This window comes from Sporothrix brasiliensis, assembly GCF_000820605.1.
Source record: "Sporothrix brasiliensis 5110 chromosome Unknown Cont18, whole genome shotgun sequence".
NCBI lineage: Eukaryota > Fungi > Ascomycota > Sordariomycetes > Ophiostomatales > Ophiostomataceae > Sporothrix > Sporothrix brasiliensis.
Window position 1 is genome coordinate 872,496 of NW_024467137.1, and position 16,131 is coordinate 888,626.

The following is a 16,131-nucleotide window of genomic DNA, read 5'->3' on the forward strand; positions in this document are numbered from 1 at the left end:
CACATATATTGCACTGTTGTTGCATTTTACCGGACGAACGCAAGGCGACAACAAGCTTTTCCCTGAGCGAAATCCCCGACCGGGATTCAGGTACAGGGTTTGGCTACGTGCAATATTTATTGACCTCATCCAGGTCCCACAGGCACCATGACTTTAAAAAGCTCTTAGCAGCAACAAGCCGCTCGCGAGTGCTGTACAATGGCCTCTCTCTTCGATCCGTGCTGCAAACGTCTCATGATTTGATTTCGTCTACAGCCCCCATTCCTACCTGAAAGTGCCAAAATAGACCTTACGGTCTTCAATCGACTTCCTCGCTCTCTGTTCACTGGTCACACAAATTCCTTAGATATGATGTGTGCGAAGCTTGTAAGCACACCTTATCGATGGTTTGCCGTGAATAATGGTTTGCCGTGAATAATGGTTTGCCGTCACTGCCCACGTACGCGAAGTGAACACGACTAGGGAAATTTACCATCGACATGAATTTAAACAAATTTCTCGAATACTACCTCTTTCCGTCATCATATGTACATATATTGTTGCCTCATTTTGGCAGTTGAGGGGTTCGCACATCATTGCTGCTGATTGTTTACTTTTAGTGGGCATGTTCAGGGGGAGGTGCATGGATGCAGGCAGACACGCAAACTACTAACATTTAATAATGAACAAAGCAAAAAAAACAGATTCACCCATATATCCAAATGTATGTCCGCACTAATACGGTTAACCAGACATGCATGTTATAGAGGGCCTATTTTTGGTGCCCGGCTGCGGTTGAACTCGATCGAATCTAGAGGATATACTCTACTTGGCCCTCGACCCTGATATACATAGAAAAGAACCACATGGAAACCGAACGATCTGCCTCGCCAGTACTTTCCCCTCTCGATATTGACGTCTTGATGCCACTCGCATCCAAGGATTAAATTGAAGAATGTCCCCTGCCCCAAACAAGACACTCTCGGGAATAGGGAAAGGGGAATTAAGGAAAATAGGAAGAATGGTGTTTTTGACTTTTAAAAGTATTTTCCTTGCTTTCTCTTTCCCATTTTCCCGGAATCGCACTGGACGCTTGACACAGGGCATGGCATTGTCAGTTACAAAGTGTAGCCACCCAAAAACGTTTCTTTTCACGTTTCCGGTGTGGTGCTATCTATAGCCGTAGAACCAAGACTCTTTCACTTTCTTGTTCCTGAGACTTGCGTTTTTGTCAGCCAACAGCATTTTGGCAACGAGTAAAGTACAGAGTACGACGAACAGACAAAGTAATGCAGATGTGCGAACTTTTTGTTACCTGCAACACGTCTGAGCTTTGAGTGCCTGAAAGTTCTCACGACGTTAACTAAAAGTGTTGCATGTCCTCGGAGTAGAGCACACGGCGGAAGGACGCCAGGTATACGAAAGAGTAGTAAGTCAACGGAAAGCATAGATTTAGTTTGCATGTAACAATGCTTATGAACAATTTTCTTTCAGGTAGAAATCAATGCTGTAAGAATGTATTTTCCGTTTCGTGTAGCTCCTTTATCCCACGTGTGCTTCATAATAATACAAAAGAAATAATAAAAGAAGACAAAGACTTAGTATGACCCTGTTTACCAAAGTAATCAAAGATATAGTATAAAAACGCCATGCTGAATGATGTTAAAAGATCAGAAACAGATGGTGACAGGTGACTATATGACATATGAAAGACGCAAAATGCCGCAAGAAGAACAAAGAAAATCGGACAAATGAAAATAGGACAGTGCAGCCTGCACGACGAGAGGTGAGATGGTGATACAAGGTGGTTTGGTGGTTTCTTTGGCGATAGTTGGTTTGTGGAGCTAGGGATGGTTGGGAGGGTATCTGCCAAGCAACACTGGTCTTGGCTGGCCTCGATTTTTGTTTTTATTAGTAAACGACGGCGCCAAGCTCGGAGAGACAGCAGGCAATCGTTTCCACTCGGAAATCCACCATGAATAGAAAACAAGTTAATGGGCGACGCCGTTCGCGCTACCGCCATTGCCGAGGCGTTTGAACCAATTGCCCAGGCGCTTCCAGCGCGCACCGCCGCTATTGCTGCTCTTTTCCATGACAGAGTCGGGTCGATGATGCCAGGCCATGCCGTTGGGGTTGTGGCGATGGATGTCAATCGGTGCTGCGCTCAGGTCAACAGGACCGTGGTGCTGCATCATCGCCAGGTGGTCAGGGTGGGCCGCATCGGTAAAATCGTCCGGCATAGCATGGGCCAAAGGATTCGTGGCATAGTAGGCAGAGACAGACCGGCCGCCGCGAGGCAAAGACTGTGTTGCCAACAAGGCCTGGGTCTGCTGCAGATCGGGCGATGTGAACGACGAGACTGGCGCAGCAGCTATGGACGATGTTGCCGTGGTCGTCCTCGACGAGGTGTTAGGCTGCTGTGAGTTCTGCTGGTGGTGGTACAGAGACGATGGCACGGGGGAGATTTCCTCGAGCATGACCTCGGGTGTAGCAGGTGCTTCGGACGGCGAGGGGGACGACTGGAACTTGGAAGACACCTTGGACGAGAACTCGCCGCTCAGTCGCGAGAAAGCGCGGCTCCGACGGCGCGGGGCAATAAGAGCAGCCGGCGGCCGTTCCGAGTCGCTTGTGTCGGACAGTTGCATCTGTTTTCGGCGTTGGATGTAGGCAGCGCCCGTGCTGGATGCCTTCCGTGGAAAGATGGGCGTGCGCCCGGGTGCCTTGGGCGATATGGACGGTGATACATCGCGCTCGGGGATGTCGATGGAGGGAAGTGTGGCCGATCGTGTCTTGTAGCGTGCAGACAAGCGGCGACCGCGCTTGAAGGTGTCGTCGCTGGCGTTGGTAGCATCGCCGGCCGATGGTTCAGGCACAAAACGGACACTGCCAGTAGCACTCTTGATGCCCGAGGCATTGCCAGTCCCGGGGAAAGGGCAGTGTCCCCCTACAGTCTGGCCCCAACCGCACTGGAGAGCCACCCAGACTGCGCTGATCGAAATAAAGTTCTTCAGGGCGGCATCGACGGGAAGCGTGGTCCGTGCTTTGGCATTGGAGAGCATGGATGGAGCAATAGATGGCTGGCCGGCATCTTCGTCGTGCGAGAGCTCTTCGTCGTTGCTGTTGTCAGCGTCGTGGGAGGCCGGAGACGGCGTCCAGGCACGCGAGGGCGGGTATCTGCTGGCCGATGGCGAGACCGTGGTGTAGGTATCGAGAATCTCAAGGGTCGTCCGCGTCAGGGTGCCCAGGATGGGGTGCCGTCTCGACTGCGGGTCGATAATACTGAACGTGAACTTGCAGTCATGTTCGGCAGTAGCTGCATGGTCGTCGGCCCCGGTTGTGGTGCATTTTGCGTCAACTGCTGGTGGCGGCTTGGACATGACACGGCTCACCCAGCGGGCGGTGGTTGTGTTGCCGTGTTCGTCTACGCGGACAAAGTCAAAAGAGCCGGTAGGTAGCGCCTTTGTCGTCCAGACAGAGCCGTCTTCGAGTGCAATCTCGGACTGGTCGCCGCGGCGCAAGGGACTCAGCACAGCAAGTAAAGCTCTGTGCTCGAAGCTGTCGTTCTCGTCGTCGCTCTCAGAACCGAGCAAACGGGAGTCGTAGTCTTCGCTCTGGACGAGGATGGTGTCGTGCAGGCCCAGCTCGCCGTTGATACCAAAAAGGCGTGGGAACCGTTTGGAGAACCGGGGTGCGGCAACGTTGCCAGCAAGTAGCGAAGACGGGTAGACGTCGATCACGGGCCGTGGCCGGCGGTCGGCCGAGAGCTGCTGCATTTGCATGAGCAGCGTCGGGCGGAGCCGCTTGAGAAGGTGCTTCTTTGTGCTCAGTTTTGGTGCTGGATGGGCGAGCAGGAACGTTGTACTCTTGCGGGGCGTTCGTCGGCGGCGGCTGGGCTTGGAGGACGCGGCGGAGCTGGGCGCCGGGTCGCTGGCATAGCTTGCCTCCGAGGCCGAGAACGAGGCCTCATCTTCGCTCATAGGTTCCGGCGCCTTGGGCAGGCGGGCCCGGGGCCGGGATTGTGTCGGTAATCTCGGAGTGTTTGTGGAAAGCGAGCGGGTGATGGGACCGGTTTCTACGACTGGAGGGTCGTGGAACCGGACGACGGGCTCGGGTGGGAGCAACCGGTCACTCGTGAGAAGGCCTTCAGAGACGTGCCGTAGGTGCGGCTTGGGACGGAGCGGTCGAGCCGGGCGAATGCCATCCGAGTAGGTGCTGGAGCGAACAATGGATGGCGGCGATGAGTTGGCGGACGCGTTGAGACTGGGAATGGCCGTTGCAGAAGACGAAGTGACGGAAGCATGGGAGACGGCAGAGGCAGAGGTGGAGGCAGAGGAAGAAAGTGCAGAGGGTGTGGATGCAGACGACGATGCGGAGTTGGGAGAGGTAAAGGCAGACCGTAGCAGGCGATTCCGTCTCGGATCCGGCAAGAGTTGTTGATTTAGTGGCCGGTTTGTTCTATTCGAGTACTCATGGCCATGAAGGCTGGCGCCCGAATGGAGGAACATGACGACTTATAATGAGAGACATGCAAGGCGATCGGAAAGACCGACCGGCCCTGGTGGTTGGGGAAACAAAATAAAATAAAAATAAAATATAAAATATAAAAGAACAAGTGAGAAGAAACCAAAATGATGGAAAGAAACGGAACGAAGGTGTGTCGAGAAAACGATCGGTTTAGGATGGCGGTGGTTGTAGTAACGAGGTGGGACGGGGCTAGGGTGCCATATGACGAGGCAAGTGGAGTGCACCAAGAAGAACCCACCCCAGAAGGCCAGGTTCGAAGAAAGGGCTGAAAAGCTCTGCGGTAGAGACCCTAGAGCCCAGGCACAGATTCAGTCCGCCGGCGGAGCTTGTCGGATTTCGCGCCGGGGTGATAGAGGTTTCGTGTCGTGCGTCTGTGGACCAGGGTCCAGGAGGTTGGCAGTGAAAAGAGGAAACGGGGAGCACAGAGCGTGAGATAGACGTCCGTGATAAAGAGAATGAGATGCTCGAGCAGGGAGCGAGAAACTGAAGGGAGCAGAGCCGGGATCGTAAACTCGAAAACGCAGCAAGCAGAAAGGAAACAAAAAGTAGCGAACAGAGAACGGAATGAATACAGAACACGATGATAAAGGATTCGCACAAACGACGAGAGAGAGTGCAGACAAAGTGGGCAACAACTCTGTCAGACGAGAGCTGACCAGCATCGACAAGCGTCAATGTCTGTCTCTGATCAGACGCGTAGAGAAATTAGGACTGGCTCAAACCCGCTGTTTTCTCACTGGTAACTGCTGGCGGCTTGTGGGCTGGAATGACGCCTGGGCTGGCGTTGTGATGGTGTGGAGCAAGGGGGCCTTTGAGTAGCAGTGAGGACACGAATAAAAGAATAGGGGTCGCGGCGGCTTGGCTTCCCACTCAAGACTATCGAGAGTGAATATCAAGAGACAATGCAAAGATGGAACGTGTTTCTTGTCGATCTTGCGGCAGCAGCAGCAAAACGAACAAATAAGTGCCGCGAAACGAGAAACGAGGACGACAAAGACAACGGAGGAAACAAGAACACGAGTAAAAGCGAGGGGCGGATCGAAATATCGCCCAAAGTCGTTGGCAGAAGTCAGCAGCGTGGGAGAATAGAGAAAGGGGGAGAAGAGAGGTGAGGCGGCAAGCCAGGAGAAATGTAAAGGTAAGCACAGGTACTTCGTAGGAAGGCGGCTCTCATAAGGTCGATGCAGGTTGGCCGGCAAGGCAGGAGCAGGGGTGCAAAAGGGGGGGCGTGAAGAAAGACGGGAAAAGAGTGACCCAAGGCGAGCTAAAAAGAGCAGGAGACCCAAGGCGCCAGGTAGGCGACTGCCAAGACCCGAAGCTTACAGCCCAAAGGCGGGACGGACAGACTGTTAAAGGCAAGAGGTGGAGTGAGAGGCGAGTGTCGTACTGGGAAGGAACGGTGAGCGGGATACTCGGAAGTTTTACGCTCCGCCAGGCAAGGCCATTTGCCAATGCGCAGATTAGATCTCACGGCAGCATTTCACGAAAATTGGCCCCATAAGACAGGCAGAGATCAGAGTAAAACATGTACGCTGACGCTTTGCATCATGGGGTTGACGGGAACACACGAATGTGGGAACATTTTCCGCGCTCTATTCCTGTTTCCTCTCTTCGTGCGTCTGCTCGCCGCCTCTTTTTCGCAATACATCCACAGGCAACTTCAAGACGTTAAAAAGAAATAAATTACACAAAAGACACAAAAGACACAACTGTCCTGCAAGAATGCGGAGGACAGGGTCCGCGCGTTAGTGAGCTTATGGGCTGCATGTTAGCCCGCCCGTTTAGTACTCGATAGTGAGCTGAGCAATGCTTCGTATGAGCGGCGTTGCTGAGGGTGGTGCAGGTCAGCTTGATGACTGGTTTGGGCAATTTAGATTACCATGTAAGGGAAAGGTCGTCCAACATGGGCGGTCTGAGAAGGTGGCTTATTTGGAACCTGGCAAGTGGTGGAACGACGCAAGGACGGCGATGATGCTCGTTGGGGAGGAGCATCTGACTTCAAGAAAAGAACAGCTCACAAAACGTCAACCGCATGACACAAGGACACAGTACCACCAAGAAGTACTCGACCCTGGCCCTTTTCGTGTTTTCATCGTTCTCACCTGCTGAGCCACTTACACGCGAGAGCTTCCTTTGTCCTTCGAGTTCCGCCGCCACGGCGAGAGGCTAGGTCGAGGGAGACAAACGAAACAGGGACCGAGTCAAATTGCCAGGTCCTCTTTGTCGAGCGTCGCCTGACAGCCTAAAAGCGCCCTCAAAAACGCCCTGAGAGCGCCCTGGGCAGCGAGCGACCCGAGTGTGAGGTAAGATGCAATACAGCGGCCTACATGCCGCCTGTGAACAAAGTATCTTTGCTATCAAAGCGTTATGCTAATAGCGGAGACTTTTACTGTATGCCACGAGAAAGAAAACGCCAACACGAGGCCAATGATTGGGACGACCGGACGCCACAAAAACGGGGCAACTTTCCAGCGATCTGACATAATAAGAGCCGACGGAGTGGTGTGTCTATGCGGCTCCTTGAAGGCATGACTGACGCTGTTTGTCCCGCCGAAACATCGGACGCGTTAGTCAGACTTCACTGTGTTGTAGTTACTGTAATACTTCGTTCGCTGCTCTGCCTTGTAACATATCGAGAGGAAATAGTGCAAATATTCTGTACGGCGTCCGGATGTCTCTTACATTGACAGTTCGCCTGTCAGTTTCTCCACTTGGTGCACATGTTGGGCGGAGCTGGTCTTGGCCTTTGATAGCATGCCGTGTAACTGCAAAACAGGGTTGTGAGGTAACTTTCGATCTCGACCGTCGAACAAAACTCGAAACATGCCCCGCCGATAAAATAAATGCATTGTATAACCTTAGCAAGTACCGCTGTCTTCTTCCCACGGGTTCGGTGTGTTGTGCCGCCGAATCCGTCTCCAGAAAAGCTCGGGCGGCCGCCTCCAAACCCAGCGAGCACCCTTGTTGCGTCCCGTCGTTTCCCACAACGGCCGCCGGAGAAGCGGTGCCCCGGAAGCGATGCCGTAAGGTTGGGATCTGGCGGGCTTTTGCGGCCCGACTCTACTGGTACTTCCACGCAGACCAGTCCAGGTCGATCGTACCGTCCAGTTGCAGGTGTTTGTCGCCCCACGCCTCTGACCTGTCGCAGTTGTCTACGCAGTCCACAAAGTCGACCATATTTTTACGTCCAGCTTTTCAAGGATAGGATGGGAGAGGTCACATGATGTGGCTTGCAAGACCTCCAGCTTTTCTTGGAGAGCATGAGCTGCAGACGGGAACAAGTTATTAATCATCTACAACGGATATAGACAGTGCCGAGAAGACGGTACAGTGGATTTGGTTTCGGCAGGTCACAGCAGGTCGCAGCAAGGTGTAGGACATCGATATTGAATTACATTTGCTCTGGCAGATGTCAGTTCAGATGAATACTCCGTACATCCGTTCAAGCTTGCTCGCCGTGAGATGAGACTCGGCCAACGTTACTTGCCTGCGGGCTTATAGGTTGCAGCTACCAGGCAAAGTCTAACCAACAGCCAGGCCCGCATACAGTGGTCAAATATGTCGACGTATCGTTTTGGATTCGACAATGTCAAAGAGAATTTAGGCGATCAGGAGGCCAAGAGCACTGGCCACATTGGCCACACCGGCAACATCGGCCGGTGCAGCCACATCTGGGCCAGGAAAGCTTGCCCAGGTACTCCGTATGTGATGGTTCGCTGTCTCCAAGTAAACGCAAAATGGAAAGTCTGTTGAATCAGCAATGTTCCACGCGCCCCGTCCCAAACCTGTCCTAACCCACCGCACCGGAACCCGCGGAGTGACCAAATGACAGGCGGTGGACTCGATTTGGTTTTGCTGCTGTTGTCCCATCTGGTTTTGCTAGCCATATTTTGTCCCTTCTGTTCCTTTGACCCTGTTCTTCGTCTCAGCGGTGCGATTTCTTGGCTTCTCTTTCCCGCATTGGCGAATCGTGAAACCCTTTTTGTCATCCGCCTTCCACTACGATGAACGGATAGCAAAATTAACTTTTTTTGCGTAAAATTAATGGGCCTGGATCCCCACATAGTCCCAATGACGGTTGCACAAACGATCGAAAAGAAACGGCTCACCGGCAACACAATACGATATACGGCGAACAACCTCGCCACACGCTTCGCACCGGTCGTACTTTGAAGTGTGCATGTGCATGAAGCATTGGTTAGCGCGTGCATCCGGCACCCATCTGGCGCTTTGGTGTGGCACTTTACATTCGCTGAAGAGGCACATTGAAGACGACGCTTTGAGACTTCGGACAGGGAGCAGATAAGAGCCTGAGGGTGAATTTCTCGCCTGGGCAGATCCAAAGCAACAGAAACACCGTAAATGGGTCTCGTGATCGTCCCATGCAATGGCTTGGAAATCGCAACCCGGCCGCGCCTTCCGTTTCTCTTTCGTTGATAAGCACAGGGAAGGCGCGGAGGATATATTGCGAGCGAGCCGGAATGATCGAGGAAAGACGTAGTCTAACAAACAACTAAGTAGGCAGTCGCGACAGAAATCACTGCTCTGGCCATAGCTGGAACAATAAAAAAACATAAAAAAAAGCGAAATTGTATCCCGTGGACCACCCCCACGAGACATAGCATAGTCCCCAATAACAAAGCGAGAACATATGCCTCCTCCAACAACCCTCGCGCTCAAACGTCAGTCCCGCCCGCCGGCTGTTCGGGCGTTTCGTACATTTTTCAACAGTGGGATCCGCAGGGGCGCCACAGGGGGGCTCCCCCTGGCCAAAAAAAAGCGTACTCACAAAGCTTTTTAGTGGGACTTCTTACACTGTCAAGAGTGTTACAGTGAGGATTTCTTGCTGTATTAGAGTGCCAAAACGATTTGTGAGTGCGCTTTATTTTGGCCAGGGGGAGGGGGGGTCACATGCCTCGGTGCCCGCTAGTCCCCGAAGCCCGACGGCGGCGGTCGATTACTGTGCACATCCAAGCGTTAGGCGGTAAAAATGCACCTTATGGAGCCTAGCAGCAGGTGGGTCTCTCCTGTGCGGTCTCAGTAGGTCCTGTCCCACGCTGATTAGTCGTGCAGAAAGCGCGACAAAACAACGACTGACCAACGCAGACGTTCCACGTTCCAGAACAGAGCCAGACTCATCGTCTGCCATTGCTTTGTGGGACTAAGACAGGGCAGGCAAAACAATCGAGTACGAATTACGACAAACCACACGACAAACTACGGGGCCGCCACCATTGTTGCCGAGGCGCGCCACTCGCGCGTTCACACATCAAACCGCTCTTTGTCTTCCACGCGAAGCTAAGCTCGACGCGGAGAGTTCCGCATCCTCGGCCGACCACGGAACCCCCCAGCTCGACGCACAAGCTTGACAAAGCCGTGCTGAGATGCTGCAGAATTGTCCAAGTACCTGGTGATCCCCATCGACATTCCAGGACAGACAGGACCAGATGACCACACAGAGTGGTGCCGCTGGCACGGCGCCCAAAGCGGCCGCCCTGCTCAACCACACGCAGCACCCCTACTGGTCGCTGGCCGTGGTGTTTGGCGCCTGGAAGGCGTGTCTGCTGGCCATTGCTGTCCTTGCCGCGTCGGCTGGGCCGGCCTACGACACATCGGGCGACCTGCTCCAAGTCATCGCCAGCAGCAACGGCACGACGCCGTACGCCTCTTCAACAGGCGGGTATGCCATCCCGTCCGGCGGCATCGTGTCCCGGCTGACCAGCTGGGACGCCATCTACTACGTCGAGGCGGCGCGTCGCGGGCACGTGTACGAGCAGGAGTGGGCGTTTGGCGCCGGCCTGCCCCTGGTCGTGTCCTGTGTCCGGGATGCCCTTGCCCGTGTCGGCGTGGATGCAACTGTGGCCGTCGTCGCCGTCGCGTACGTGCACATCGCCCACCTGCTCGCCGTGTTCGCCCTGTACCGTCTCGGCTGCCAGCTCTGGGAGGGCGCCGCCGGCCGCACCACGGCCTTTGTCGCCGCGTGTCTGCACGTGCTGTCGCCGGCGGGCCTGTTTCTGTCGGCGCCCTATGCCGAGAGCAGCTGTGCCCTGTTCTCGTTTGTCGGGTATGCGGCCTTTGCTGCAGGCCGCACGCAGGGCCTGTCCGTGAAGGGCGATGCCCTGCGTCTGCTGGCCGGCGCGGCCTTTGGCGTGGCCACGCTGTTCCGCAGCAACGGCCTGCTCAACGGAGTCGTGTTTGCCTACGAGGCCGTGCACGGCGCCATCACGTTCCTGCAGCAGCCCAGCCCACGGCTTCTCCGCCGGCTCGTGAGCATTGGTCTGGGCGGCCTGGCCGTGGCGGCAGGGTCGGTCGTGCCGCAGGCCGTGGCCTATTTCGAGTTCTGCATCGAGCCGTCGGGCGTGCCGGGCGAAGACCGCCGGCCATGGTGTGTACAGCGTCTGCCCAGCATCTACAACTTTGTGCAGGACCACTACTGGTAGGAAGCCCTCATGTGTGTTTCCAATTTCGTGTCTTGAAGCTGCTACTGACTCCCACCACCGTCAGGGGCTCTGGTCGGCTGTTCAACTACTGGACACTGTCAAACCTGCCGCTGTTCTTGCTCGCAACGCCGATGCTATTGATCATGACACGCTCGGGTCTTGATCTGTGGCAGGCCGCGAGCAAAACGAAGAACGACGCCAACAAGAAGCAGGAGCACGAAGGCACACTCGCCCCTCGTATTGCCCCGCTCCTCCAGTCCATGGCCGCATCCCAGCTGCTGCTTGCATTCATGGCGTTTACCAGCTACCACGTCCAGATCGTGTCGCGGCTGTCGACGGCGTACCCGGTGTGGTATTGGTGGCTGGCGCAGGGCCTCAGTGGCGGTCCGCGGTCCAGGCTGGCCGGCAGACTTGTCGTTTTCATCGTCATGTATGCATCGATACAGGGCATGTTGTTTGCGTCGTTCCTGCCGCCAGCATAGAGGCGGACAGAGGACACAGGCACTGTCTGGCAGCATGGTGATAGAAAGGCGAATGGAATAAAATCGACGCAAAAGAGACGTCTGGCCAGCAACTGTACACTGTATAGACAGTAGAAAACATACTGCAGTATAACGAAATGATACTGGTCACCATCGTTGTCTAGAGTAGCCTGATGTGCTTATTGTTTGACCTTGGTCTCAGCTTCTTCTACAGTTCCTCTCAGACGCGACTCGAGTTTGGACTCAGATTGCATTCTACGCAACGAGCAAACTCGCCAAACGCAAGCGCAGAGTGGGGCACGATGTGGCCGCTGCCCTTGACAGTAGTGCATTCGCTGTTATTGTTGTTTTGGATGCAGCCGTGTCGATTGCCCAGAAAGGAAAGCACGACCATGCAACAAGACGTCGTCCTCTCCCCCTTCCATTTTAAGAAGAAAGCTGCTTGTCCCCGGCCTGGACTAACGGGCACCGTGTCCTCTCTCCTCCCCCCCTCTTTTTCTGTCTTTCTTCCCCTTCCTCTCTCTCTTCCTCTTCTTTTTCTCTCCTTCTCCAGACCATCTTCGGGCCACTACACCGTATCGGATTCCCCCCACAGAGCCCCCGCCCCCCATCTCTCTTGCTTCCTTCTTTCCACATTGGTTTCATCACCCATTATGAACTAAAATGATTTTCGATGTCAGTCGACTCGTCGGGACGTTGCTCGTTTTTGCGCTGTGCTAAGATCCTAGAGAGTCGAGTTCTGGTGATGTGCAAAGCTCCTGGAGCAGGGATGGGTCGCATGAATTACAACTTCGATAACATGCTGCTTGTCGGATCTAGTCATTCCGTTTCTCTACGGGAAGAAATGGCAGAGCATGTTTCCAGCTGTGCGGCGTTCTGTGCTTCTTTCCTTCGGGACCTTTCTTAGCGGTGGGTTGACCTCCTTTGTCGATGAGAAGCGGTTGAAAGGTCGAGTCGAACGATCAAATACCACAGCGTCGATGATCTAACAAGGAACAGCACAAGAACTCTTTCTTCCTCGAGAATCACCAAAGGTTGTCTGAGGGGCCCAGGGCAAACGCATAACTCAAGAACGAGGCGTCGGTGGACGTGCCGGCGCCTCGCAGTATCCCTTCCTGAGATAAGTCGACACCCTTATGTGGTGTGTCACCCGACCAGGTTCCATCGAAGTGGGTGGGCTGCCTTGTCCCGCAGGCATTTATTGTGTGAGTATCACGAAGGATGAGCTAGAGCGTTTTCTCATATACAACAAAGTAAAGAAGTCCAGAACAGCCCGGCTAACCACTACCTGTAATGCCCGACAGATATATTTTATATCCACACCGCAATGAACCGTTACCGACTTGACATGGCTTCCGGAAGCCTTGACAGCTTCTGCATCGAGCGTAAAGGGGAAAGGGTCAGGCGGTTCCGGGGATGGGCCGGGGGGCAGAAGCAGCGCAGCCACTGTATTTCCGGTGCGGTGGCGGGCAAATTCAACAACCACTGCTACTGCCCCCGCGGCTCCAGCCAACTGCCCTGCCCCTCCTCTCACGGACTCTGGATTCGCGTATCCGCTTGGATCTGGTGCCTCTGTTGGGAGACTGACTCTAGACGTGGAACCACCTCCTCGTGGGCTCGTATCCCGCATTGAACAAGTATCTCCATCACGTGGGATAAGAAATCTGTTGAGCCAGCCAGGACATTACTCTCGTCGGTCATGGTGACTGTGACTGAGGTCCAGTCCATGGTCCTCGGTGCGGATTGCCACTTGAGGTCTCGACGGTGCCTGGCGAGAGGTATCAATTTACCCGGGGCTAGGCATCTCAACGAAACCAGGGAGATCTTACGATATGCACTGGTTTGCTTGCCATCCCCCAAACGGCAGTAAAACAATCGTCTGGAAAACGGCATATGAACTCGGGGATTGGGTGTCCTTGCAAGAAGGTCGATGATGCTTTGGATAGGATGAAGGTAGTGCTGTTACCAATTTTATTGGGCATAGGTGGATATGAGGCGGATGGGGAGATACTTCTTGTGCACTTTGATTTGCCCCCTGCTTTTTCAGTGCTTAGATATATATTACTTTATTCCATTCTGCCTTTTCGTTCCAGTAAAATCAGACACAGCGCCGGAAAATGCCAACTTCCTAGACGCCTTTCATAATGAAGTGTATATAAGCAATTAAGCTCCTGTCCTCGCAAGGGGGTCTATGCCTCAACCTGCTGTTGTAAACCTGCTGTTGTAAGGATCGCAGCACAAATGAAGAAGATGCAAAATAAACCAAAAGGTGTTGTGGGTATCATCGTAAATAGCAAAAAGCCGTTGACCAGCCTTTCCTCCTGCCTCCCTTTTCCTCCACATTACTCGTGGCCAGTTCCTTCTCTCTCTTCGGAGGACTCCGCAGTAGTGTCTGCAGGTGCCTGCACGTCCACCGTGGGGACAGCAGCACTGCCAGTCATGCTGCCGACCACGCCACCGCTCACTTTCGCGGCCGCCGCTGCCGCGGCCGCCTCCACAGCCGCTGCATCCGCCAGCGCATTCAGGTGCCGCTCGTTGGCCTGCACGGCCCAGCCACAGCGCACCAGCCAAAAGGCCGCAAAGGGTGGCGTCGTCAGCAGCGCCAGGACGCCGCCGAGAATCAGCTTGAAGACGGGCGGCGCCCACGACGACGGACCAAACCACCAGTCGCCGTCGGCACCCTTGTCGCCCACGGCCGTCAGGATGCCAATGGAGACAGGCCACAGCACCATCCACATGAGCACGCCCGCCAGCAGGGCGCGGATGAGCTGGGACACCAAAAACACAGCCCAGTGCTTCCACGAGCCAATCTCGTACTGCTCGCTGTGCTGCTCGCAGCGGCAGTTTTCGTCGTGCGGTGCCGACAGGGGCCGGCGGAGCCCGTCGTCGCCGTTGCTTTTGTTGGCCTCGGCATCGTTTGCCGGCGGTCGGCGGTCGAGCAGCAGGAACCACCGCACAAGGGCATTGGACGGCTCGTGCAAAAAGCCAATGGGCTGGATGTGGCCGGAGCGCAGGTCGCGGTTGACGAGGACGAGCTCAATGAACCAAGTCAGGACGCACTGGATAAAGATGGTGACGGTGGCGTCGCCAGCGAGGGTATTGGGAAACTGGAAGAGGCGAATGGGGTGCTTTTCGACGTTGATGGTTTTGTACATGGCTGGCAGTTGTCAGCAGGAGCGGAGAGTGAGGTGCAATGGAAAAAATGGAAAAAAAAAAACGAGCGGAGCGAGGAAGACAAAACAAAACGTACCGTAGCCAATGGCAAAGTTGATGCCACCCGAGAGCACAAACGCACCCAGGCCGTCGATGCCGAAAATGTAAAAGGCCTGATAAGGTGTCAGGTGGTCACTGGGCTCGCAAATCGTGAGCTTGGGGACCTTGCGCGTCTTGCGACGGCCGACATGCCGACGGCCATGCACGACGCGGTTGGCCGCCTCGGCGAGGATGCCGTGTGGCGCGAGGTGCTGGCTGGGGTCGACCGGGTTGTCGGGGTGGTCTGCATGGTCGGGATGGCCGGCTGGGGCTGGTGCGATGGTAATGGACGGGCGGCCGCTGGCTTGGCCGGCTGGCGGGTGAAGCAGGTCAGTCGATGGCCGGGCGGATGTTGCGTTGCGCGCAACAAGGGAGGCGCGGAAAGCAGCAGCTGTTGCAGTGTCCAGGTCCGCAGACGGCCGTGCCGACGCCAAGGCGGACGGGGCCACGGACGGCGGCATGACAGCCGTGTGGAAGAAGGGGTTCCGATGCCACTTCATGGTGGGCAACCGCGTGGTTTGATTGTGTTGTTTCTTGCCCGTCCTCCAATTTTTTGTGAAACATGCAGCGTGTCGGTCGTTTGTGATTTTCGGTCGAGGTCAAGATGCCATTGTATCAGCCGTACAAGATGCAAAACAGAGCGCAAAGTGAGATAGCTTTGCAAAGCAAAACAATGCGGTTTTCGAAATTGGATGCAACGACGTTCGGAAAGAAAATAACCAGGCCAGGGGGAGGACCCCTAATATGAGCTAGAAAGCGGTACGCATGTGGTGGGCTGAATAATTTCACTGCCGATCCGCTAACACGAACCGAAGCCTAGCGGTCTTGTGGGTATAGCAGCTGCAGTTGCCGTTTACTGGGAGTATTCCATCGCAATCCGTCGCGACAAGTCGCGCACTGGCAGGAAGGCGCAACGCCGAGGATTCCGGGCGCGGCCGGTCATAGTCTTGGCCTTGGAAGGAACGATGTATGGCGACGCACTAGTGGCGTACCACACATATGAGGCTCAAGTAATTGTTGGCTGGTTGTTTATAAAAGCATGTTACATACACGGCAGGCGCGTACGACGTGTATGGCGGCAGATTTGGAAGCCACGGTGTGCCAATTGGAAACAGAAGGAGCAAGACCTACCTACTAACAAAAACAGCTGACGAATTAATTTAGGTTGACACAAGGAAAGCGTTGCCGGAAGAGGCAAAGTAGTACAGAGCAGGCAGGTCCCAAAATACCAATTGGGCAAGAGAGACGCACCACGCTCGGGGCCTTCCGCGTTTCGGCTTGGGGTGGTGCCTGAGTGGATTGGCTTGGCAGATCGCAATGGGATGTTGAGAATGTTTTCGTTTGCACATGTCAGCCAATAGCGTTCCATTTGGAGGTTCTGTTTTTATTATGTGCCTACTCTGGACAGAAAACTACACATCACCGCTCGAAATATAATAACATCACAAAAACGT

General features: G+C 54.6%; 3 protein-coding genes across 3 annotated transcripts; 1 reads left to right on the forward strand and 2 right to left on the reverse strand.

Moving 5' to 3' along the window:
- Positions 1-1,970: 1,970 nt before the first annotated feature.
- On the reverse strand, positions 1,971-3,956 carry SPBR_01473 (uncharacterized protein; the record flags this gene model as incomplete). Its single annotated transcript, XM_040759783.1, has 1 exon — positions 1,971-3,956. The coding sequence occupies one exon, from the start codon at positions 3,954-3,956 to the stop codon at positions 1,971-1,973; it is 1,986 nt and encodes a 661-aa protein (XP_040619252.1).
- Positions 3,957-9,950: 5,994 nt separating this feature from the next.
- SPBR_01666 (phosphatidylinositol glycan, class V) lies at positions 9,951-11,425 on the forward strand (the record flags this gene model as incomplete). Its single annotated transcript, XM_040759976.1, has 2 exons — positions 9,951-10,939; positions 11,008-11,425. The coding sequence occupies 2 exons, from the start codon at positions 9,951-9,953 to the stop codon at positions 11,423-11,425; spliced, it is 1,407 nt and encodes a 468-aa protein (XP_040619253.1).
- Positions 11,426-13,767: 2,342 nt separating this feature from the next.
- On the reverse strand, positions 13,768-15,177 carry SPBR_01697 (uncharacterized protein; the record flags this gene model as incomplete). The annotated part of the gene is made up of 2 exons (XM_040760007.1): positions 13,768-14,582; positions 14,676-15,177. 2 exons carry the CDS (start codon positions 15,175-15,177, stop codon positions 13,768-13,770), a joined length of 1,317 nt encoding a protein of 438 aa, XP_040619254.1.
- Positions 15,178-16,131: the final 954 nt, after the last annotated feature.